Source organism: Mustela lutreola, chromosome 6 (genome assembly GCF_030435805.1).
Source record: "Mustela lutreola isolate mMusLut2 chromosome 6, mMusLut2.pri, whole genome shotgun sequence".
In the NCBI taxonomy this organism is placed as follows: domain Eukaryota; kingdom Metazoa; phylum Chordata; class Mammalia; order Carnivora; family Mustelidae; genus Mustela; species Mustela lutreola.
Genome location: NC_081295.1, coordinates 155,248,834 through 155,273,303, shown reverse-complemented (window position 1 = coordinate 155,273,303; position 24,470 = coordinate 155,248,834). Strand labels below are relative to the sequence as shown.

At 44.0% G+C, this 24,470-nt stretch overlaps 1 protein-coding gene across 8 annotated transcripts in view; it reads left to right on the top strand.

Moving 5' to 3' along the window:
• The window catches only part of CARMIL1 (capping protein regulator and myosin 1 linker 1), a 299,097-nt gene that overhangs the window by 252,063 nt on the left and 22,564 nt on the right, over window positions 1–24,470 (top strand). For 6 of the 8 annotated variants that reach the window (XM_059179501.1, XM_059179497.1, XM_059179495.1 and 3 more), the window contains exons 30-33: window positions 7,611–7,628; window positions 11,594–11,660; window positions 11,884–12,080; window positions 18,620–18,732. In XM_059179501.1, the coding sequence (XP_059035484.1) occupies window positions 7,611–7,628; window positions 11,594–11,660; window positions 11,884–12,080; window positions 18,620–18,732 (395 nt within the window). The remainder of the gene's footprint in view (window positions 1–7,610; window positions 7,629–11,593; window positions 11,661–11,883; window positions 12,081–18,619; window positions 18,733–24,470) is intronic. The other 2 variants (XM_059179498.1, XM_059179496.1) reach the window with 1 other exon arrangement.

The following is a 24,470-nucleotide window of genomic DNA, read 5'->3' as shown; positions in this document are numbered from 1 at the left end:
GGACAGCCAGAGCTGGGCGCTGCTCCCAAGCCCATGCCCTCTCTGCTGATCCCTGGCCTTCAGGCTGGCCTGGGTCACGGGCAGCAAAGGTTGGGTGAGAAAGAGCCCATGCGCAAGGGTTTTGCACTGGGAGCTCCATGGGCTGGTCTGCATGACTGCAGGCCATTCTGTCCTTACGCGGTTTGACTCTTCCTGTCAGTGGACTGGGAGCATTCTAACTTGTGTTGGAGGTGCTGGGAATGAGCAGCAGAGAGACCTGGGACAGGGGGCGCTCTGCCTCTGCGAGCTGCCCGTTCAGAGAACATAGGTGGGCCAGTCTGGATTCATTCCAGGCGAATCGGGCCATGCTCCTTGCTCCATGTTCAGTTGGTTTCCTGGCTTTCCTTCTTGCCTGATGGAGTTGGGGGTTTAACCAAACATCTTTTGAAAGTAGAGGCTTGCCGTGGAGGGAACGAGCGGGCTGGAATAACATGGGAATGACAGGAAGCAGGATCTAAGCTGCAGGTGGATGTGGGGAGAGCCTGGGTGCAGAGCTCTGCTTGGTGCTGGGGACCATCTGAGTAGAAGCAGGCTGCATTCGATGGCCGTCGTGATTCGACGTCAATCTCTTTGTCCCAGTTGTAGTTGAGGGATGGGATCCCATTGGGGTTGGGATGAGGTCATCTTCCTTCTTGAGCTCCAAGTGGAAATTCAGAGCAAAGCTGGCCTCTCCGAATTCTTGGTTTCCCCAGACTTGCTTCTGAGGAAGCTGCCAACACTGCTAGAATTTGGTATTTGATTTCCCAGCCACCAGGGCTGTGGTCAAACATCGATCACAAGCCTATTCCTTTTTTTTTTTTTTTTTTTTTTAATTTTTATTCATTTGTTTGAGATAGGAGGAAAGGGAGCAGTGCAGTGAAAGGGAGAAGCAGGCTCCCCGAGCAGAGAACCCGATGCAGGGCTCCATCACAGGACCCCGGGATGGTGACCTGAGCCAAAGGCAGACAGACGCTTAACCAACGGAGTCACCCAGGTGCCCCTAGCCTGTTCCTTAACAAAATCAAAATATAAAGTAAATAATTTTTAGCTTTGGGCCTTGATGTGTATTCTGAAAATCCTGCTGACTTCCAGACTGAAACCCACATTTGGAACCTAGACCAGAAACAGATTCTTTCCATGCTCCAGATGTAACTGCATTTCTTTGATATATTTAAGTTTAGATTGTGTAACCTTATTCACAGAGTTGCTCCTTGGAGTTATACATGTCCTGCTTTCCTTGAGAGAAGCTACTTTAGGTGGCACATTTAGTAATTAATAAAATAGAAATTGAAAGGTAAAGTGAGTGAACAGAGTTAAGAGGAATTTTAAAACAAACAAACCATAAACAAGTAAACATAAACATAAACCATGCCCCACTATGCCTGCATGGGGCTCTGTTCTCCTTGCTGGGAGGGGTGAAGCCTTAGCCTCCAGAACTCATGCAGCCAGCTTCACACCTAACATCTGATTATCCAAATTGAGCCATGAGACTATTTTCTTCCTCAGACAGAGGACCGCCCAGCCAGAGCTCTGCAACCAGCAACCAACCCAGGATTTTCCTCTGGAAGCAGCTTCACATCGACCTCTACCCTTGAGCATGTCCTCAGTTTAAATCCCTGAAAGCCATCCAAGTCAGCATGGCCAAAGTGGTCTTTTCCTAAAAACTGCTCCAGAGCATCCTCTATCTTGGGCATCGTGAAACCACAGAAATGCTTCTAGTTGTGCCTCGACTTCCCAGGTCACTGACTCTGTTGTATGCAGGTGTTTGATACTGAAATCTTAAAGGCTAGAGAATGTCAATGAAGGGCACTCATGAGGGCTTGCTGTATTGTTAATATTAGGTCAGGATGACAGGTAAAGACTGTACCCATGTGCTTTCAATAGCCAGGCTTCTTGGGTTACAGTACGCCACAGAGTGGCACGTAGGAAGTGACTTCAGTAGACCGTTTATCTCACTGTTCCCTGTAGCTTGGGTTGCAGATAGTTAACTCATTTTAAAATGCAACCAAAGCCAGTGAAAAATCACTGGTGGCAAACAGTTGCCTTGCATTTGGCACATTTCCTCATAGATGAAGCGGACTGTGTTGATGATGATGATGGAAGGTTGTGAGCAAATAACATGCAAACTAACGGATCTGCAGTCTGGAGAGAGGTGTCTTGAGATTCCATTCTCTTTCGAAAATCTCCCTGGAGAGTCCATTCCGAAGGGATGTCAGTCAAATGGAGTTGAACTGAATAGGACAAAGACCTTGGTTTCTGAGCCAGATCTACTTTTTACAGAGTTTGGGTGGTAAGCCATCATTACCCCGAGATCTGTTTGAGGTTGGAGATTTGGGATAAGGAGATATAAGACTCCTTGGAGATCCAGGAGATCCAGCGAGAACGAGATCTCCTGCTTGCTGATTGGCTGCTGCAGCTCTCCAGCCAGAATCCCATGGCATCAGGCCTGTCAGTCACCATCTGTTCTTTTCACTTAGCACCACTGGGGTTTACTGGACTCAAGTTTTTTTTTAACCAGTAGAATAAATCGTTGTAGGATTTAAAGCTTTTTTTAAGTAGGCTTCAAGCCCATTGTGGCACCCCATGCAGGACTTGAACAACTCATGACCCTGAGATCAAGAGTCGGATGCTTAACCAACTGAGCCACCCAGGCACCCCATTTTGTTAAAGGATTTAATCTGGTTTTTGATGGTGGTGGTGGTATTAATGATTATTTTTTGTCATCTTTATAGAGCTGATATCCTACGGACAGAGTAAATGTGTTACATTAATGGGCACCTGGGTGGGTCAGTGGGTTAAGCCTCTGCCTACAGTTCAGGTCATGATCTCAGGGTCCTGGGATCGAGTCCCACATCGGGCTCTCTGCTCAGCAGGGAGCCTGCTTCCCCCTCCCTCTCTGCCTGCCTCTCTGCCTACTTGTGATCTCTCTGTCAAATAAATAAATAAAATCTTTTATAAGGGGGGGGGGGCTGGAGATGTTTGTCACTGTTGCTCAGAGCCTGCCTGAAGGCAGGTCACATCCCTCTCCTTACACTAAAAAATCCTGCCTGTAAAGGCCAAAATTATTTAGAAAAGAAAAAAATGTGTTATATTAAACATTTTAGGCTAATTTTGATTATTCCTCTTGATGTCACTGAGCCATGATGTCCATTCTGAAGGCGAGTTTTTAAATCTCCTGGCCGCCTCATTCCTGCCTTCCATTTTTATGTAGATTTTCCAAAGATCTAGTAGAGCCTTAAATACTTCTCTCAAGTGTTAATACTTGGAGTTTTCCCTCATTATTACTCATTCTTTCTTTTGCAATTAAAAAGGTTAAAATCTTACTCAACTTTTTATGACTGTTAGAATAACATTGCGCTTAATACGGCAATGAAGTACTGGTCTTTTTTATACCAGTGCTAAAAGGGGCATGTACCTGGTTCTCGTGTCCGCAAGCTTGTGCTGCTTAGCCTGGCGGCACTAACCTGGGCTCTCAAGATGCCTGCTTGCAATCAGAACCGAACCCTTTCATTCTCTGCACAGCCCTTAAGAAAGAGCATTAAGTTATAGGTACTTTTTAAAGAAAACACACAAGTGTAACACTTCACTTTGGCATCAGTTGCAAGATGAGTGAGAATGAACAAAAAGTGAGCCATGAACTGTTTTCCTGAAGAAGACACGACAGAGGTGGGAAGAGAAAGGTTTTTAATTTTCTTGCATCAAGCAAAAAAAATTGTGCGGATCTGGAGAGTACGAAAGCAAATCAAGTTAACATACACATTGTTAGTCCTGTGATTTTCATGATAGGCTCTCGTCAGGGCTACTCCCTCAACGCATTTAACACCGCGATGCCATCTAACTTTCATATGCTCTGGGACTCTGGATATGGAAGTTAATAGGGTGATGTGGAGAGCTGGAGGTAATGATGTGTTCGGTGGGAAATAGCACCTCATGAAATCTCTGCATATTGTTCCCCTTCTGTACCCAGATTTATTGTACTTCTCCCAGAGTTGTGCCTTACATAGCCCTGCTCTCTGGAAAGTTTAAAACCTGCTCCTATCTAACCAGTCGGCACAGAAAGGATTAGGCATCTCTTTTTTTTCTTGGAAGTCTACACCAGCTCACCATTTTAAAAATGGAAATGCGTAGAAATGACTTTTCTTTAAAATTGTTAATTTGATTTATTTTATTTATTTAGAAATTGCTTTTTAAACCACACATGTGAGACTCTTACTTGGTTTGCTGTTGAGGGTATAAATCAATTAAGAATGACTGAGTCTTTGGTTCCCCTTGAGCATTGACTCAGCTGAAAATCTGGTAGGAAGTATTTAATTTTTGTAACCTAATTCATTAACCAGGAATTACCCAGATCTATTCTAAAAGTGCACAGAAAAACAGAAGGTGAGCCTAGGATATCTTGTGTCAAAAAGCAAGGATGGGCCCCACGTCCAAAGGGACCATTTCAAAGGCTACAAAATCCAGATTGAAATGGCTTCCACTCGGACATTCTGAGCACCAAAAAGAATAATGACAGTAATAGTTTATGATAGGATGACTCATTGCCATGAGCCCATAGCAATACTAAGAAAGTAAAAAAGAGAAGGTTACAGAGGACCTTTAAAAGGAATAATCTTTGCAGGGGATCGGCACCTAATAAATGTGGGAATGATGAGAGAAGTGGCAAGGGCTACAGTTTTGTAGTTCCCATTATAGTCATTCAGCCAGTTAGGGATTGTCGATGGTTGTTTGAAAATGGAGTCATCCCCATGCAACAAAAGTTCACAGAGACTTACTATTACTTACTGAAGGAGTAATTATTAATTACCAAGGTACCCTTATAATGGTTGGTTGGGAGGTTGCCACCTAATGAACTTAGTGTTACCAGCAGCCCAGTAACCTGACATGGGTACCCCTGCTGTGACTGAGCTGTACCATTCCCCTTCTCAAGAGTGCCTGGTATGCAGTAGGTGCTCAGTAAACATTTGTTGAATCTTAAGTAATACAAAACGTCCCTGGTAAAGTGGTACCAGGTACCACTTTAGTGTTGACCAGTACCTACATTCTCTCTCTTCTCAAAGGCATCTCTGTTATGAGTTTGGACGCTACCTGTTTAGTTTCTATGTTCAGATGTACACGGATTCCTGAGCAATATATAGTGTTATTTTGTGTGGCTTAGAATTTACATCAGTGGCACCATACCATGTGTATTTTTTCCGAAACTTGCGTTTTTCATTCAGTATTAAGCTTTTGAGGTTCGTTCACGTTGTTACCTGTGAAACTTCTTTTGCCTTTTAACTGCTGTTCTATCATTTCACTAAGTTTCATTTGAGTTATCCATTTCCCTGTTCCATAGGCTTTTAGATTGTTCCCAGTTTTTGGCTATCTAAGTCTACGACCTACGCGTGCGTCCTCACACCCTGGTCCTTGACTTGGGAATAGGAGGTGGAAAGATGACAGTATTCCCAATGTTTATCATCACTACCAGTTGGTGAAGCGCCGTGAGGCCACTGAATGGCACTATAAACATTTATATTCACTTTATCTTATTTAATCCTCACAATACATTATTTTACAAACTAGAAACTAGGCTGATGTTACGAAAACTTCAGCCAAAACTTCACAACCCCATAAGTGGCAGATTGGAGATTAGAGCTCAGTTCTTGGATGCCAAAGCCTTGAACGTGAGACCTACTCTTAAGAGAGGATGATCTCTCTTCACTCACTGGTCCTTCTCTTGTCCTAATGAGAGATGTTGGAGTCAATATAGTTAACTGGGTTCTAAAAAGTGTGCCGAAGGAGTAGAGGCATGAGCTAATGATCTTTGTTACGTTGAAAAGTTGAGGTTTTTGTTGACATGGTTTCCCTCTTCATAGGAACTTTTTTTTTCTTGCTTGCCTATCATGTGATAGGTGTGCCTCCTTTTTTTTTTGAACCAATTGAAAGGTCCCTCACCATCACTTAATAATGATCTTTAGGTGGACCATTGGGACAGAGCACTTGTCTTGTTGAATTAACCTTTCACAAAAAGAAGGGAAGTCTAAAATAATCCGTGAGACTTAACCGTCAACTGTAACTCACTCATGTCTGTATCCATAGCTGTGTCTCCAAGGAAACTTCCAAGGGGATGTGTGTTTAAAAAGGGGAGCAGGAGTCTTTATTTCAAGCAATTCAATAATATGCGAAAATGTATTTTTACTTTTCCTCCCTCCATCTAGCAAGGCTGTTTCGATCTAATTTAATGAATCCTAAAATGAGATCTGTTTGAAGAAAATTACCTAATAAAATATGAAATGAGTCTGGAGACTGAGGCTTTTCTGGCACGTTGCTGATGGAAGCCTTTCTGATAAGCGGGTAATACGCTGATGATAATGGTGATGTTGGCGATGGTTATGGGGAAGGCCTCTGGTGTGCCTCCTTTTTTTTTTTTTTTTTTTTTTTTTTTAATTTCTTTAGAGCACACACGTGAGAGCAGGGGGAGGGGCAGAGGGAGAGGGAGAATCCCAAGCAGACTCTGCACTGAGTGTGGAACCTGCCACAGGGCTCCATCCCACGACTCTGAGATCGTGACCGGAGCCTCAGATACTCACTTGACTGAGCCACCCAGATGCCCCTGTGCCACCATTGTCCCTAAAGAGACCCAGACCACTCCCATTCTCAGATTGCAGGGTACCATGATTTCATTGTGTTGTGCTTTGAGAAAAAGTGCCACAGAAAAAATAAGGAACTTGAAAAAGAGTCAGCCCCAGGTGGATGGCGTAGGTAGCCTTCGTCAGGGTGTGTTTTCAGGAAATTTGGAAAAAACTCCCTTGGCCTCCCTCCCCCGCCAAGTATTTTGCTTTCACAAAGCCTGATGTTCTATAACTGGACTTGTGTTTTGGTTGTTTTTAAAAAATTCTTACAAATTTGCAGCATTAAGAAGATGACCTAACAACTGCTGGTGATCAGTTTGTTTAATTGAGACCGAATGTCAAATATAAGGCATAAGGGATCATCACCATTGGTAACACTGTGGGTAGGTTGCTTTCTAGAACCTGGCATCAGCTCCATTCCTGAAAAGCTTTGGTGACTGAGGGGGAGAGAGGATGCAAAACTCCTTCATCCTACAGCACAGTGGGGAGCATCAGACGATAGAGAAGGACCCCCAGAAGGGATGTTTCTACATGCCTGGAGACCCCCCGTCCCCATGTTGTTTCTGGGTCTAGCAGTTTGGCCCAAGAACCAAAACCTGCATGGAGTTTCCCAGTGTCTGTCCAGTGTTCTATTTACCATGCGCCTTTGATGCTGATGACGTCTCCATTCCCCAAATGGAGCCCCTGCCTTCTGGGGTTTGTAGGCGGCATTCTGTGCACATGTAACAGAAGAGGTCACGTCTCCAAGAGTTTCTGCCGTTTTCAAGCTGTAACTGTGCAACTGTGTGGCTGCTTACCCAGAGCTAGAATGGACGCATTAAGCCAATAACTGTGGCCTCATTCTTGCCTTATTCCTTTGCTGTGAAAGCTTTTTATGGGGCTTCTCTGTTTGTGAACTGTGTCTCTCCCTCCCTTTTTCCTGTAATGCTGTTGCTTTATCTCTCTCCCATTCATCTTTTTTTCCTTCCTTTTTGCTGCATGGAGACTCTCTGCTGTACAAGTGTAAGTATTTCTCGGTGGCTCTGCAGTTTCTGGCTGTTCTGGTTTGTGTTCTTGTGCTCCATCTGCTTCTGCGCTGCCCGGCTGGTCTCCCCGGAGACTGAGTGTCGTCATCCGTCTGCGGATCCTGCGTGAAACCGGCAGCAGTCTGGAGACAAGGTTGCATTTTACAAGCTGGTTCAGCAGCAAAACAGGCAATGAATTGAAAAGATCCTAGCTCTGCCTGAAAGCCAGCAGAATGTTGATGAAGAGTGTATCAGCCTTCAAGAGGGGAGAAGTGGTTTTTCCCTTTGTGTTAAAAAAAAAAAAGAAAGAAAAGAAAAGAAAAAGAAAAAAAAAGATCACTCAAATATCTGGGTTCTGTTTTGGTATTTTTCTTCCTGATTCTTGCTTCCCAGGGATGTAGAAAGTTGGCATCATGATTTGCTTCTCCTATCAGAAGAATTTTCCCAATTCATTTCCCAACTGTTTGTTGTTTTTTTAAACCAACTGTGTTTTTGTTTGTTTTAACCTCAGGGAAAAGAAAATCAGGGATTCTTGAGCCCAAAGTGAGAGTGTTATTTATTATTCTTTGCACGAACTTGATAAAATGAACAAGGCAGCTTCTCCATTGTGATAGAAACAATTTCACTCTCGCTTAAAAAAATATATATATATATCTAGGAATTACATGCTAAAAGTGAGTTTAACAGGAAAAAAAGTGTTGCGTTGTTCATCAGACTCCAACATAAGTTGTTAAAGTGTTAAAATAGTCCTATCACTTGAGTGACATATAGATCATCTCAATTTCGTTATAAAACCTGAATGAAATGAGTGAGATTTCTGAGCAATGTAGACATTGTGTTGCTTTTGATTCCTAGAGAATAGGGCCCTGCCTTTCGTCTGCAGTCGGCCATGGTGAGGTTAGGATGAGAAAGAAGTCTTACGCGTGGGGTTTTCCTTCTGAAGTTACTTTGTAAAGGGTTTAACACACTGTTCCTCTTCTTTGCCAAGTTTGTGAATACTGAAAATAATTTATTACAAAATGCATTTTTCAAGTAATTTTGTCTAGGCCTAAAATAATAGTTGACCATGAATTGATGTGTGAAGCATCCTTTGGTGTGTGTACCTCTTCTTCAGGCTCTGACCCTCTATCTGAGGGGCACTTTATGATCTCTCCTGTCAGTAAATACTCATTGACAAATGTCCGGGGCAGGAAATGAAGACTAGGAAACAGTCTGAGAAAATTAGCCCTTTATTTTGATGTAAGAGCACTAACAGCTCTGAAAAGGCTGGTAAAGCTAGATTTTCCCCCACAGGTTGCAACTCATGTGATCAACAGTTGTGAGAAGGGTGCAAAGAGTGCATCTAAACCAGATTTCTGGAGAAACACAGAATATTTGTCCCTAAATATATTCTTGGGAAGATAATCGTAGCTCATTGTTATATTTCCTCTTGCTTTAGATTTATATGTAGTGGAATCATAGGAGTGAGCCAGTAAAGAGTGAGCAAGTTCAGTTTTTTCCTCTAAAACTGTTAAGGAAGAAAAAATTCGAAAGAAAGAAAAATAGGAGTGAAATAAAATTTACTCCCCCCCCCCCGTTGTTATACTTAAACCATAAGAGAGCATGAAACTGTTCGTGCACAAAAAGAAATGTCTAAAATCGAATTGCATTCTTACACCAGTTGCAGAAACTAGTCTCATTTAAGTCTTGCTTGTTTCAGCTAATGTCCATTGTCCCTGCCCAAATGTCAAAAACTTCAAAACTAACAGATATGTCCCAATCAGTGGAAAAGTTTCATGTGAAATGCCCTCTGGAGATATTTACACTTGTACAGAGCGTATGAAATGAAGGATAGCTTTGAAGCATTAGAAAGTCAAACCAAGAATGAACTAGTTCCCCCTTTGGTTGAAGTCCACCATCAAATATCCTGATGAGTTCCTACAGTCCTCAGTGTGTCTGTGAAATCAGGTTGAGCTGAATGTCCTAGTCACAGATGGACATTAGTTTGTAAATATCTTTCTTATATATATTCATATTATTTATAAATGTTAAGCAGTCCATGTATTCTTTTATATATAATTAAATATACACATTCTGCTTCACATATTTAAAATTGTCATATATTTGAAATGTCATAATGGTCACACATTTGGTCTCTTTTATAAAGGTTATGTAGGGAAACTTGGGCTAGATTATTTTTGCCGATGAACACTCTTTCTATAAAATCTAATCAAGAGTCACAGGAAAAAATGTTGGAAGACATCTTCATTCCATGCATTTTAAAACCTCTTTCTTATTTATTTGTGGCTGTCTAAATGAATTGGCTGGAAATTATATCCCCAGCTGCTGCTTGCTTCTTTTACCCATTATGGTTGTGCACAAAGGGGATGGAATACTAAAGACATTTTCATTAAATGTAGTGTATATTTTGGGAGTTTGTGTCCCCTGAAAATCAATTATTTTTAGAAGTTTCACCTATGGAGAGACCAGTCAGTCCACTATATTGTTCGGTGGATGGCAGGGCCGTTTTGGGAGGAGAACAACCTGGAAGCTGGGTCCCTTTCCAGTTTCATTGTGTTGACGCCATTTTTACTGAACCCGCAAGACCTGTTACTTTACAGATAGGTAGTCCTTAGATCGTCTGCCTTTAACAAAACCTTGAACGAAAGAACCAAATCAGGTTTTCACTGTATATCTCCAGACGACCAGCCGATTGCTCATCTTTTCTCTCCCTTTTCTCTCAATAGTAAATAACAGCCAAGATTTAACTGTTGTTAAATCTGGAATAAAATTGTAAGAACTGTAAAGTAGTTTGCTTTAAAAATCAGTGTGAACCAATTCATTCCTTGAACCGAAGAGAGTTTTTCATGTATGTGGATGTTTTCTGAGAAAGCCTTACATGACCCCCTATTAAACGAAAGACTACCAAGTAAGCTGTCTTGTCTCTTAGTTTAGACAAATACTAGTTTCCAGTATCAGACCAATTAAAACATCCCGCAGATCCATTCATCTGTATATCGATTACAAAGTGTGCAGTTTTGAGGGATCCTCACAATGGCTCTCTCCCCGATGCTGCTCCTAATGCCAGCTCCAGTACAAGCCCTTGTCATCTCTGTGACACAACTTCTTCCTTCAAATTCATTCCTCTGGATGATAACTGAGGCCACCTCCCGCTCGAACAGTTGGGGTCCTGCTGCGGGAGAAGCTAAGACCCCCCCTTAGATTTGGCTTTGCGTCATCAAGATTGGCACTGGTGCTTAAGATGTTTGGTGATTTGGGGTTTGATCTCATTTTTAAAAGGCTAACAGGATCAAAGACTCTTCCTGAAAAGTGACAGCAGATACCGACTCCTAAGTCATAGCAGTTTTTTTCCTAGTTAGCCTTTTCCCATAATGTAAACCTCAAAATCTTGGTGGCAGACATATGAAATGAAACAGTTACAAGTGCTGAAACCCTTAAAGGGATGAAGAGTTAGGGGTTGCCTTACATCCCTCATGTGCAGGTGTTAACGGACAGTGAATAGTTGGCAGTTTCCCTTGTTAGCACCTGGTGTTTACAATCTTTTAATCTGGTTTTTTATATCCATTTTAATATCCTCATGTGCAACTTGGAATTATGTTCTGTATCATTCATTGATCCTTTCCACCATATAAATAGAATGTAACTGATGAATGTAAATCTTCATAGACATAGAATGCTACTGATAGAATGTAACTGAAGGTAGCTGGAGGCAAGAAGCAAGCAGGGGGTTTGTCTGGGTTGAGAGCACTGTAAACACTGAGAAATGTGTGGGCTCAGTCTTTCCAGGCAGGCTGTCAGAGGTGACGAACCATCTTTGAAAGAAGGGAAGCAAATACTGAGGGTAACATGTGATCCCAGATGTTTCTGCAGCCGCCCCTTCGCCCACCCCCCCCAGGAGGTTTCTGAAGTTTGAAAGGCAAGTTTTCTGTGAGTACCTAAATGCTTTCTTTATTTCATTGCTAGATGACTCCTAAATCCAAAAGGAAGAGTATCCATAGCCGGATGCTGCGACCCGTTTCCAGAGCCTTCGGTGAGTCATTAATGAATGCCTGCCACTTCCCCGGGACTGTGACAGACCCGCAGCAGGGACCTCTGACCACCTCAGGGATGCCTCCCAGGGATGCTCTATATGAACAGATGGGGACCAGGAGCGCACTTGCTGTTCTGTGATACACTTAGAGTCCCTTTGAGGAATTCTGTATTGCGTCGTCCTTCCGCAGTAAGCGTCAGCCCAGGGCTCTGCTTTATCTCAGAGATGGAGTTTGACCTCGATAAGGCGCTGGAGGAGGTGCCCATTCACATCGAAGACCCACCTTTCCCGTCCTTCCGACCAGAGAAGCGGAGCTCCGGGCTGATCTCTGAGCTGCCTTCCGAGGAGGGGAAGAAGCTGGAGCACTTTACCAAGTTAAGGCCAAAACGGAATAAGAAGCAGCAGCCCACCCAGGCAGCGGTAGGTGGCCGGGAGGGGCCCCTTCTCCCCCTCGCCCTTTCCCTTCCAGGGGGGAGGCTGGAGATTGGCCCAGGCACCTGGCCCCGCGTGGACGTGAGGCCTCCAACTGTGTTATTTTCTGCCTGGGCCCCATTGTCAGAGCCCGTGGTTGCCACTTGTTGATTTCTGTTGTGTCTGCTCCACTCTGGGTTCAAGTGTTCACCTGCCTCCTGGACTTCAGTGTCCCAGAGCCCCTCGGGATCCACACATTCAGAACTGGGGGCCTCTCTTTCTTCAAACCTGTCTTCCGCTCATAGCCCCTGTCCCCCACGGAGCATCACAATTGACCCTGAACACCAGGTCCCTGCTGCCGACCCTGATCTGCTGTCCGCCTTCCTCCTTGTCATTCCTGACATTGCTGCTTCTCAGCCTGGGTGTCAATCCTCCAGAGCTGTAGCCATTTTCTCATCACTTGCTCTCTGCACTCCACATGCTTCCTGGGCTGATAACCACTTATCTTTGAGATCTCCACTTGTCTCAGTATTCCAGGAAGCCGTCCCTGTGTCTATCTCTGTCCTCCCATAGGTCTGTGTTTACATGACTTCAGGGGAGGTCATTTTCAGACTGGTTGTGCATAGTGCACCGCCTGAACAACCCTACATGGAGGCCTCGGCTCCTCCAGTGCCTACTGCTCATAGCTATTCTAACTGTTTTTATAGCTCTCGCCATAGTGTTCTCTAGGCACTCTCTGTCTGTAAGCTCTGTGTAGGAAAGAATGTGGTTTGTTATCCTTGGATTTATGGATTTTTGTAGTTTCTAGTTTCACATTCAGGTTCTTAATGCATTTTGAGTTCACTTGTATGTATGGTATATAAGAAAGGGGTCTGGTTTCATTCTTTTGTGTGTAGCTGTCCAGTTTTCCCAACACCATTTGTCAAGAAGAAATTGTCGGGGCGCCTGGGTGGCTCAGTGGGTTAAAGCCTCTGCCTTCGGCCCAGGTCATGATCTCAGGGTTCTGGGATCGAGCCCCGCATCGGGCTCGCTGCTCGGCGGGGAGCCTGCTTCCTCCTCTTTCTCTCTGCTTGCCTCTCTGTCTACTTGTGATCTCTCTCTGTCAAATAAAAAAAAATCTTAAAAAAAAAATAAAAAGAAGAAATTGTCTTTTTCACATTGCTTATTTATGCGTCCTTTGTTAAAGATGAATTGGCCATATAATCACAGGTTTATTTCTGAGCTATCTATTCTGTTTCAGTGATCTACAAGTCTGTTTTTGTTCAATACCATACTGTTCTGATCACTACGGTTTTGTGGTATAGCTTGAAATCTGGGTATGTGATATCTCCAGTTTTGTTGTTCTTTTTGAAGATGCTTTGGCTATCTACGCTCTTTTCTGATTTTATTCAAATTTTAGGATTATTTAATCTCATTCTGTGAATAATGCTATTTTGATAGGAACTGCATTAAGTCTGAAGATTGCTGTTGGATATAGTATGGGCATTTTAACAATATTTGTTTTTTCAATCCATGAGCACAGAATATCTTTCCATATTTTTCCATATTTTTGTGTCATCTTCAGTTTCTTTCATCAACATTTTATAGTTTTCAGAGTACAGGTCTTTCACCTCATTAGCTAAGTTTATTCCTAGGTATTTTATTCTTTTTGTTGCAATTCTAAATGACACTCTTTCTTTAATTTCTCTTTTTGCTACTTTATTATTCCTGTATAGAAATGCAATGTTTTTCTGCATATTGATTAAAGGTTCTGTGACCTTACTGAATTCACTTATTAATACTGGTAATTTTTTGGTGGAGTCTTATGAGTTTTTTCCTATAATTAGTGTCATGTTTAGTGAAAGTATTTCTTTTTCTTGTCTGATTGCTATGGCTAGGTCTTCTAGTACCATGATGAGTAAAAGTGGTGAGAGTGGATGTATTCACTTTTTCATAGCTGTGTCATCTTGGTAACTGGTAGTGGTCACTCTCAAGCAAGACCTGTAGTCTTCTATATTTATAAACATATTGCAGACAGAAAAAAGGGGGCACATGCGTTGGGAAATGTGAGCTTACCCAGAAGTCCTAGTATACTTGCTCTTACATCTCACTGTCCAGAAATGAGCCATTATTTCTAGCCCCGGGTGCAAGAGCATCTGAGAAGATAATGTGTTTCACTTGGTCTGATGGATACGCCAAATAAGTCAGGATTTGATACCGAGACTGGGTAGGCATGTAGCAATTTCTGCTGTTCCTTACTCAGTTGAGAAAGTTTCCTTCCTAGTTGGCTAATTTTTTTTTTCAGTGAATGATGGTTTAATTTTGATTGGTTTCTTCCTTCAGTATTTCTGGAAATTAATCACTTATTTTTCTGGAAATTAATCATTTTTCTCTTTTGCTTTGCTGTTGTCGTGAATCACAATAATGGACCTTCCTAAAGGTATACCACTCTTGATAATAATCGTGATACTCTTGATTACTTTTTTAATCCTAGTATAATTAACATACTGTGTTGTACTACTTTCAGGTATATATCCTTGCTTTGTTTTAATATACTGCTGGGTTTTGTTTACCATATTTTGGGGGGGGTTAATCTATGTGCATAAATAAGAGAGACTTATAGTTATTCTTATCTAGACCATCTCTGTACTTGGGTTTCGGAATTATACTATCTTCATAAATTAGTTCAGAAGCTCTCCTTTCCTATTCTCCGGAACTGTCTGTATCCAGTGGAGATTTTCTGCTCCTCCCCTGGGAAGCCATCTGGGCTGATGTGTCTTGTGTGTGCTGGTGATATCTATGCATAGATTCCTCTTCTAGGGATTTGCTTTCTTTTGTTACAGATCTAATCAGATTACCTAATTCTTCCTGAGACCACCTTGGCCATCAGTGTTTTTCTAGGATGTCATCCACTTAGTATAATTGTTCATTTCGTTGTTTATAACATTCTTACAACTTTTTAATCTCCTGAACCGTAGCTGTGTCCCATTTTTTCCCTTTTCTGATCTATTTGGCCTCTCTCCTCATTTTGCAAGGTTGTCTCTTTTATTACTCTTTTCCTTTTTTTTTTTTTTTTTTCCTGGAAGAATCAGCTTTGGTTTCTTTTGTCCTCTCAGATTCATCAATTTTGGTCCCTTTATTATATTTCATTCACTTTACATCCTCTCGGTTATTTTTTTCCTGACTTAATTCCTTCGCTCTCTCTTCTCCGTGATTCCTACTGTAATGTATGCGTGTAAGATTCCATGATCATGCAGCTTGCTCATTAGCACTGCTTGGGTGTATGCGTTCAGAGTTACTAATAATACACTAATTGTCCTCCCTCCCTGCCCATCTCTCTCCATGCGGCCTCTGGAGACATTAGGAGAGGTTTGGCAGCTGCCTCGTCGGAAACCAGGTGCACCACCCACAGTGTTTCCTTGGTGCGATCATGTTCATAAGCCTGCCGGAGGGTGGTCTGAATTGTCATTAGTCCTCATAATCACTGGCTCATCTTCTCAGCATTCGCAAATTATCCTTTTAGCATGTATTCATACACCAAAGTGCAAAATCGACTTTTTCGATTTGTCAGATACCGCAACAGCCACTCCGATGTCCCGTTTTCTTTGCAAAAGCCTTTCTTTGCACGCATCCATTTCAGCCCGCTGAGGGATTTCTGCTCTCCCCTTCCAGTAATGATGCTGTACTTTTTAGTCTGAAATGTATGTTCCTTGACAGAAAGACCAAAGTCCAGTGGGATTCAGGGAACTTCTGATGTTTCTGTGTCCCTTCCTTTCCTTTTGCTAGCAATTGAGCTGAAACGGCATCTGTGTTTAGCCTTGAACTGTTCTGACAAACGGTTTCATTCTTGTGTTCGGTATTTCTGCTGCTCTCCATACAAGCTGCCGACACCTCCCCCTACCAATTCTCATGGATACATTTTAAACCGCCTCTCACTGAGGATCTCCCAGCGACTCTGGACTTCCCATCACCCCTCTGCTCTCAGCGTCTTTATCTCTGAAATGACAGGGTTAGACTGGGAGGGATCAGCCTCAAGGTCTGTCCAGCCCTGAAAGCTGGCCCGTCATGCAGGAAAGCGGACTGATTTGTTGAGCCCTGTCTGCTTCCATCTCTGAAACCCACTGAAGTTCTCCCTGACCCCTGAGAACCTTTTGTGCTCGCTCTGCATTCCGTTTCAAAGCAAGAAGAAAGGAAAGGGCCTTAAAGGAGAAATTTATGCTAGTAAAAAATCGTGGTTTTTTCCTCTTTCTCAAAATGAGAAGAATTTGCGAGGGAACCTCTGAAGGGAGTCATGGGTCCATTGGAAGGAAGCCCCCTGTTAGGACTGTACGTCTTGGGCTCATAATCCTTCTCGTCCTTCAATCAGGGGACCCGTGCGCGTGCCTCCCACTCTCTGAGCCACTGTTTTGATCTGTGACTAATCAAAAACTAAGATGAAACTAACCTTTCCTTTTCAGTGCAAAGAGTAGATGGGAACATGAAATCATAACGTGTGAGACGCTTGTGCGAACGATGAAGCATTCAGCACACACGGGGCTCCATCATTACCAGAGAGATCCCCGTCTCCATTCTTTGACAGAGGGAGAAATGCTAACACAAGCAAGTTCTGTGCTGCTTTATCTTCTGTGGTAAAAGTGACTCAGACAGCTGCTTTCTCTCCCTAATTGAATTACAGAACTTCGCTGATTCTCTGCTCTATTCTACTGCGTAGGAAAGCCTTGCTCCAATAGAAGCACCATTCAGATGAGACATATCACGGTTATTATTCGCATTTCATGGGAGTTCTTTTGTTTGTGATCTGTTATCAGCTCGCTTTTCAGCATTTCACAAACATGAACTCAGACACACAGCTCATGTTCGTAATGGAGATTTCCCAGTGAGTGAAGTGGATGATTGCTTAGAGCATGTGATTGGCTCTTCCGTTAAATAGTATGTATGCAGACTCGGACAAGAGCCAGATTCCCCCCGAGGCAGCCTGACACTTGCAAATCAAGATTACAGAGAACCTCTCACCCACAGGAGAATCTGTTCTTGTGCCCAAAGGAATGAGCAACCTATGCCCTCTTTCTCAAGGGCCCACAACCTATTGGTGTGAAATATTAACTTAATACGCCATTGCAGACACAAGTCAGACAGGTGGTGAAGCTCACTGTGAGTTGTCCATTCAAGGAGCAATGCTGACTTGATAAATGATTTCCTTACACCTTCTCTCCTGAGACCCAAGCTTTCATGTGTGTGCTGGGTGCCTGACCCTGGGTTTCCCACAGCATCTCAAATGCTCATCAGAAATTGGACTCATCATTTCTTGCTCCAAATCTGGTCTTCGAATTATGTTGCCTCGAATGAGGCTCCCATTCACCTAGCCTAGAAACTTCGACCTCGTCTGAGGCACCTCCTTTCTCAGTTCTCAAGCCTTTAATTTGTTCCTCATCTCCTCCAGATTAGACTAGACTCTTCCAGGACTCTTTCTTTTGTGTTCCTGAACAGATTCGCCTACATACATTCCCAGGCTTCTCCAGCATGCCCTTCATGCTGCCCTAGAATTATCTGAACAGAGTTCAGGTTTGGTCATGCCCTTCTTTTGTGGTTTCCCTATCGCCTGCAAAGTAAAATTCCACACTCTTCAGCGTACGATTCAAGACTGTTCACCATAGGTTCTTGTGTCATTGATTGGGAAGTATTCATTCGGTAGAGATAAGAGATACAACTAAACATGACTTAAATAGTGAGAAATACTGCCAAGAAATCCAAAATTTTCAGGATCAAAGACTGATTTATTCAGCAGCAAAGCACAAACATTCAGGAGTTTTCTGCCCTTTCTGCCCTTATGCTCTGTTGTCCAAGACATGTTGGCTTTTGTCCTCAGGCTTGCCTTCTCTTGAACCCCACGGGGCTGCTGTGGCTCCGACATCACGTCCTCCCACATATAACCATGCAGGAAAACATACATTCCTTCCTCTGCAGGAAAACCAGCTCATGAGCCCCTAGCAGTTTTGCCTTACATCTCACTGACTGGAATTATATCATACGCCTTAGCTACCGATCATGGGCAAGGAGGTAGAATTATGGTATTTGGTTCATACAAGTAAGTATTCACAACTTGAAATCAGGGTTCTTCCCACCAGAAAGAAAGGAAGTGGGGGGTTGGTTGCAGGGGCCCATGTTAGTATCTGCCAGGGTTTGGACTGAGCCATTAATCCCACCCACACCCTACTGGCCCCTGGCCATCCAGTGCTCTCCAGTCTCAGAACCAGCCCTGTTTCCTTTCCCTTGTGCATTTTCTCTTCCCTTACCAGCACCCGCAATGCCTTTCTCCGTCTCTAGGGGCACTGGGCACCTCGCTGCCTGGGACAGCCAGCCCCAGGAAACTGTGCCTTAATAGTGCACGCCTCGCTTTTGTTCCAGCCCCCATCACAGTTCGACGCAGAACTTGCCCTCCTGTAGACCGTTGGGCCCTTACTTAGCTGGTCTCGTCCTTCCCACGGCCCTCCTCACCGTGCCTGGAACAGGACTGTAATGTTTGACAAGTGACGCGGCCTGAATGACCGTTCCCCGTGTTCGACTTGCAGGTCTGCACCGCCAGCGTCGTCCCCCAAGACGGTGAGCAGAACGGCCTTATGGGAAGAGTGGACGAAGGTGTGGATGAATTTTTTACCAAGAAGGTGACCAAAATGGATTCCAAGTGAGTTCAGAGTCATTCCACTAATAATACTTCCTAATGCACATTTAAATTATTAAGTTGCCATTAAATTCACCATGCCAGGGCTCGTTTATCTTATTTATATGACGTGGGATTGACTCTTCTGATGGTTTGCAAAACGTGATCTCAGGGCCAGCAATCTCACTGTCCACCGGGAACTTACTAGAAAGGCAGATTCTCAGGCCTCCACCCCAGACCCACTGAATCCGAGACTCTGGATATGGGGCCCAGCAGTCTGTACTTTTCTAACCCTTCCAGGGTAAACTGAGGCATGCTGAAGTTGGAGAACCGTCGTACTGATCTAAAATAGACCACAGAACACACGGGCTTTCTTTAAGGTCTTTACCACCAGCGCCTGGATGACTCTATGTCAGGGCAGTGAACTTCGGCAGCTGATGTCACTTATTTCTAAACTCTCCTGGCTCAGAGTTTAGTGCATGGGGGGTTTCAGCAGGCAGTGTCCAAGGAAGTTGTCTCATTTTCTTATTCTTAAGTGCTGTTTCCTTAAAAGGCCTTTTAGGAACTTCTGCTGACAGCAGTTTAACCTGGAACACTTCCAGCCGTAAGCAGGACTCATTCCAAGTTCTTTAGTCCCCAACCCAAATGCAGACCTGTCCCCAGACACACTCTTACCCGTGGACTTGTGTCTGTGACATATTCATCCCCTGGAGACACCCATTTTCAGGAGCACCTCGCACCCACAGCGGGAAGCTGAGGCTCGCGGGGTGGGGGCCTGCACAGGGAGGGAAGACACGGGGCCAGTCTGTGGGTGGACGGGCCTTCTCTTGCCTCAGCGGATGGTGAGGTGGAAATGAGTGGAGTGTTTCTGTCCATGCCAGTGGAGCTTACTGCACATTGGAAGCTTCAGGACCTGCTTGCTTGTCTTTGACCCTGGCCTTGAATTGTGGCATCCTGGGCTCCATTCCCGGCTCCATTCTTCTCGAACCAGCCTCGGTATCATTCATTCTCTGAAGCTGTCTCAGGATGGCTCCGTCCCCACCCCCCAGATTAATTGCTCTTTCTCTGCCACTGACTTGAAACTTTTTTTTTTTTTTTTAAATTCCCTGCACCCATCTGTTAGAGTGTACACAATCCTCTGAGCGTTTCTTCTGTTTTAAATTTTTTTACGGTACGAGGAATGGATGGATGCATTCTCAGTGTAAAAGACTCAGACAGTCCCGACGTGCCAACCTAAACAGAACGGAACAGGAGAGTCCTTTTTCAGGATGGGCTCTCAAGTCATCCATCACCAGAGAATGCCTGTTCTTCGGAAGCATCCCCCAGGCCTTCCTGTTCGTTGTAACTTGAGTGTCTGACCCTGCCTGTTACATACAGTCTGCCTTCGGTCACAGTTGGTGGGATGAATTCAGACTGTCTCGCCCTGTATCCCTATAAACCACAGACCCAGTTGCAGGCTCACCGCCTCCCAAACTTCAGAAGGTGATATGTTGTTGGTGGAGAGGTATACGCACTCCTGATCTGAGCCGTTCACACCCGCCCCCGTGTGATTTCCTGCACCCTTATGATGCCTTCTTCTGTGATCGGCTCTGGAGGAAAGTTAGGCATGTTTTTAGAAGGTATAAAATCTACTTTCTACAAAGATACTGCTTTGGGAGTAAGTTGCAGTGCACAAGTAGACAGAAATAGAGATCAATTTTCATCAAATGGTGGAATCTACTAGAAGTTTTGATTTTTTTTATATCTTTTTGTTGTATAAAAACAGACTGTCAGTTTGATATGTAAAGGGCTAGGCACGGGTGGAATCTGCAAGCTGTATGAAGAACGTTTGCAATCAAAGTTAGAAACGCTCTTAGTTTAAAATACCAGATGTTCTACAAGACTCTCCCCAAAAAGGAAAAAAAGAAAAGAAAAGAAAAAAGAAAAAAAACAAAGGAACTCCATGGTTTCTTTCCCCACTCCCTATTCCCCAGAGGCAAATCATTCCTACGCCTTTCGCTGCTTATTTTTTATTTGTACTTCCATATTTTTTAATCACATTTTTTTGCTATTTCCTGTTTTTCAGTTTTAGGTAGCAGGCACGACTGTTAGCTCCTCACTGTAGAGGATGACAATTTAGCTCTGATACCCTGGACCCGACTGCCCCACCCCACACACACACACTTTCTCTCTCTCTCTCTCACACACACACACACTCTCTCTCTCTCTCTCACACACACACACACTCTCTCTCTCTCTCTTCCATGTGAATGTGCACAGCTGAGGTACACCATCTTCTGGTCTGCTCTCCTTCATGGTTTTTTTATGTTCCCTACAGTTCATAATCATCCCTTTTGCGTTTGCTGACTTTTCCGTAGTCCTGTCTCTGCCATTCCCATACGTCTCCAAGAAAATTGTAAACCTCCTCTGCATTTGCTCAAGTATTCTCCGTGTCATTTCCAGGGACGGACAGATACACTTCCTTCACTGACGCCTGACCAACTCTCCGGCATCTGGGAGCAGCCTCTGCTGTCCCTTGCCACCTCCTGTCTTGGTCTGCTGGGGGCTTCCCCTTGCCACATACTTGTGTCCTTTTCCTGTGTCCTTTGGCCTTTGTCTTCTTCCTTTCCTGACTCCCTCATTTTGGTGGATGGTCTCCTCTGGTTGTCTCCTGAGAAGGGCATCTTGGGAGACTCATAGATCCGTCTTTCGTTTTGATCAACAGTGTGACTACATACAGAATTCTAGATTGAATCCATCCTACCAAAGAGTTTTCAAAACCTGGTCCCGTTCTCTTCTAGCTTCTAGTGTTACTGTTAGAATCTGTCTGTCGGGGAGCAAGGATACCCTGTCCTCTTCAAGATCCTTCTAGCCAGACAAGAATCAAATTGACAAAATCAAATTAAATCAAATAAGAATCAAATTGACAAAAGAAAGATAAACAGGAGAGAATCCAATATCACAGTGTATGTACAGGGAAGCCTCACAGAGGAGAAATGCCAAAGACGGTCAGGCCACATGAGGCGGCGTATATGTTGTTTTGAGCTGATGAGAAGGGGACAGGGGTCTGGGACTTCACCGGGAAGGAATGCAGTTCTCAGGAGAGTGAATGTTTGGTATACACGGAGTGTCCCACTCAGACAGTGGGACACTGAGGACCTTGATCCAACAGGCCTTGCTAGGGTCCTCCCTCGTCTACCGCTCCTGGTTCATGGCACACAGTGTAGTTCCCGAAGCCGACAGCTCTTTCCCTGGACCAGCTCCTCTGTCTAAATTCTTTTAGGCTGTCAAGGGAGATGGAAGGAGCTTTTCCTGAATCAGCTGGATTTTGATGACTTTTTCACTTAAAATAATCTTCATCCCAAAGCAGCCCATCTTGAGGCAGGCTGCCCTTGGCCCGAACAAGTCTGTTGTGCTCATGAGCCTGGATCCTTTCTTACTTGTTTTTGTGTTTACTCTTTTCTGGAAGCATTTGGGATTTTCTCTTTGTTCCCACAAATTTATGATGATGGACTCTGGGTAGGTTTTGTTTTGTTTTGTTTTGTATCCATTTGCGAGGCACTAATGAGCCATTTCAACTGGAAAATTCGTGTGCTTTGGTTCTGGAATTTTTCTTGAGTTATTTTTTTCATAATGTCTTCCCTTCTTTTTTCTCTATGTTCTTTCTTAAAACATCCATTATGCAACTTACGTGTTTCCTCTATGAATCCATTAGCTTTTGTTTTGTTTTGTTTTGAACTTTTGTCTCTTGTTTTCTCATTCTTTTTCCTGCCCCCTATTCCTTACCATCTGGGAGATTTCCTCAGCTATAACGTCCAACCTTGGTTTTATACTCCTGCCATCACATTTTCCTGTTACACTTGTTTGATGGCGCAACAGTATTTTGCTCTTTCCTTTGAAATGAAATGGAACACTAGTGAGCTTGGAAGGTGGTGTCTTAGAGGCAGTGAGGCTCTAACGGGATCCCCAGAGGCCAGCAAGAGGGAGGCCACGGCGGGCTGTAGGGAAGGTCAGAGTCCCGTCCTGGTAGCATCTGCGAGAAGCCGGATCCCACCAGACAGGCCCAAGATGGCAGCGCCACAACCGGAAACCCTGCTTCCCCACACCAAATAATGAATATTGTACTCTCTTTTTAACAACTGCACATAAAAGGTAGAACCCCAAACCCCTGCACACAGCTTGCTCTCTTTTAAGCTTATCTACTCCTATCTTAAAACTGTATTTTGTTTTTGTTCTGTTTTGTTTTTTTAAAGATTTTATGTTTTAAGTAATCTCTCTGTGGGGCTTGAACTCATAACCCTGAGATCAAGAATTGCCTGCTGCATCAACTGAGCTGGCCAGGTGCCCCTTGAGTGGGTATTTTTGGTTTAATAAACTTTCCCATTTGTGTTGCTTATCCACTGTGTTGTGTGTCTGTCTTTGAATTCTTCTTCATGTTGAAGCCAAGAGCATTCCGGGACATCTTTGGGACAGACTGGATCAGGAGCCCAGGGTCTCCCCAGTTCACGTGGCAGCAAGTGGAGCCTGTTGTCTGGTGGACTTCAGTGTAGGGTACCCTTCTTGAACCATTTTGTTGGGGGAGGGCCTCCCTGACTATCCAAGTCTTTGAGTCTTTTCTCTTGAGCTTGTTGGGAAATTTGACCCCGTGCCTAGAGGGTGTAAACCTGGCCCATGTACGACCCAGAATGAGGGAAGGAGCCTGGGAATATCTTTGCCCCAATATGCAGGCTTTCTTATGATTATAGGGGAGGAAAAATAATTTTCCCTCTACCCTTCTAGGTTCCTGGGTGAGATACTTTTATAATGAAAGACAGATTAACAGGAGAAAAACAGAAGTTCACGAACATGGATACCCTCTATATACATGGGAGAGACCCAGAAAAACGGAGTAGTTCCCCAGAACGGCTCAAGCCACCACCTTAAAATACTATTTTTAGCTAAAAATAAAAGAAAGATGTTGGGATGGTGGGCAGGGGACGAGTGTGGGGAGGTTACCAGAAAAAGGACTATAACTGTGGTAAGGGTGATATAGATTTAAGTCCATACCTTCCCCATTGACAAATTTCTAGAGATTGTTATCCTTTCCCTGCTATTGAGAAGAACACGCCCTTACAAATGGACATTTCTCTTATGAATGGCTCTTCCGAAAGGGCAACTTGTACTCAGTTTTCAGAGCTGCTCCGGTGTCTGCTATTTCTTAATCAGCCTAAAATAATCCTTACGCCAGGGGTCCCACGGTCTGCAGCCCCCCACCTGAACCCCCCTGTTCTCACGATAGCACATGTGCCTCAGCTGTCCTGCTGGCCCTCACCCTGCCCGGTGGGTAAACTTGGGCGTGAAGGGGCAGTTTTGATCTCTGGTTTGGGGAGAGGATCTGATGGTTTGGCGAATGGACTTCTGGCTCTCTTCCTCTCTAGAGCTCCTGCTTCCCTTCTGTTTCCAGAGGCACCGGGAGCCTCGTGCAGATCCGCTGCCTCTTGTCTCCCCCACCAGCACTTCAGGAGGCGGCTTTCCACGTCTATTAAGTCCGTTTTAAGTCAAAATTTCTCTTGGCTCCCAGACTTTGTTATTTTGCCTTTCCTCTGCTCTGGGGCTCCTGCCTTTATTTTTTTCTTCCCACCTTTGGTCATGATTTCATGGGGGACTCAGAGGAGCTAACGGGACTGGAGTCCGCCAGCTCTAAATGAAAGGCACCAGGGAGACCTCCCATTGACCCCTTGGACTTGCTCTTTCCCCTACCCACCCCCCCATTCCTGAATATTCTCTTTCGTTCCTGAACTTGA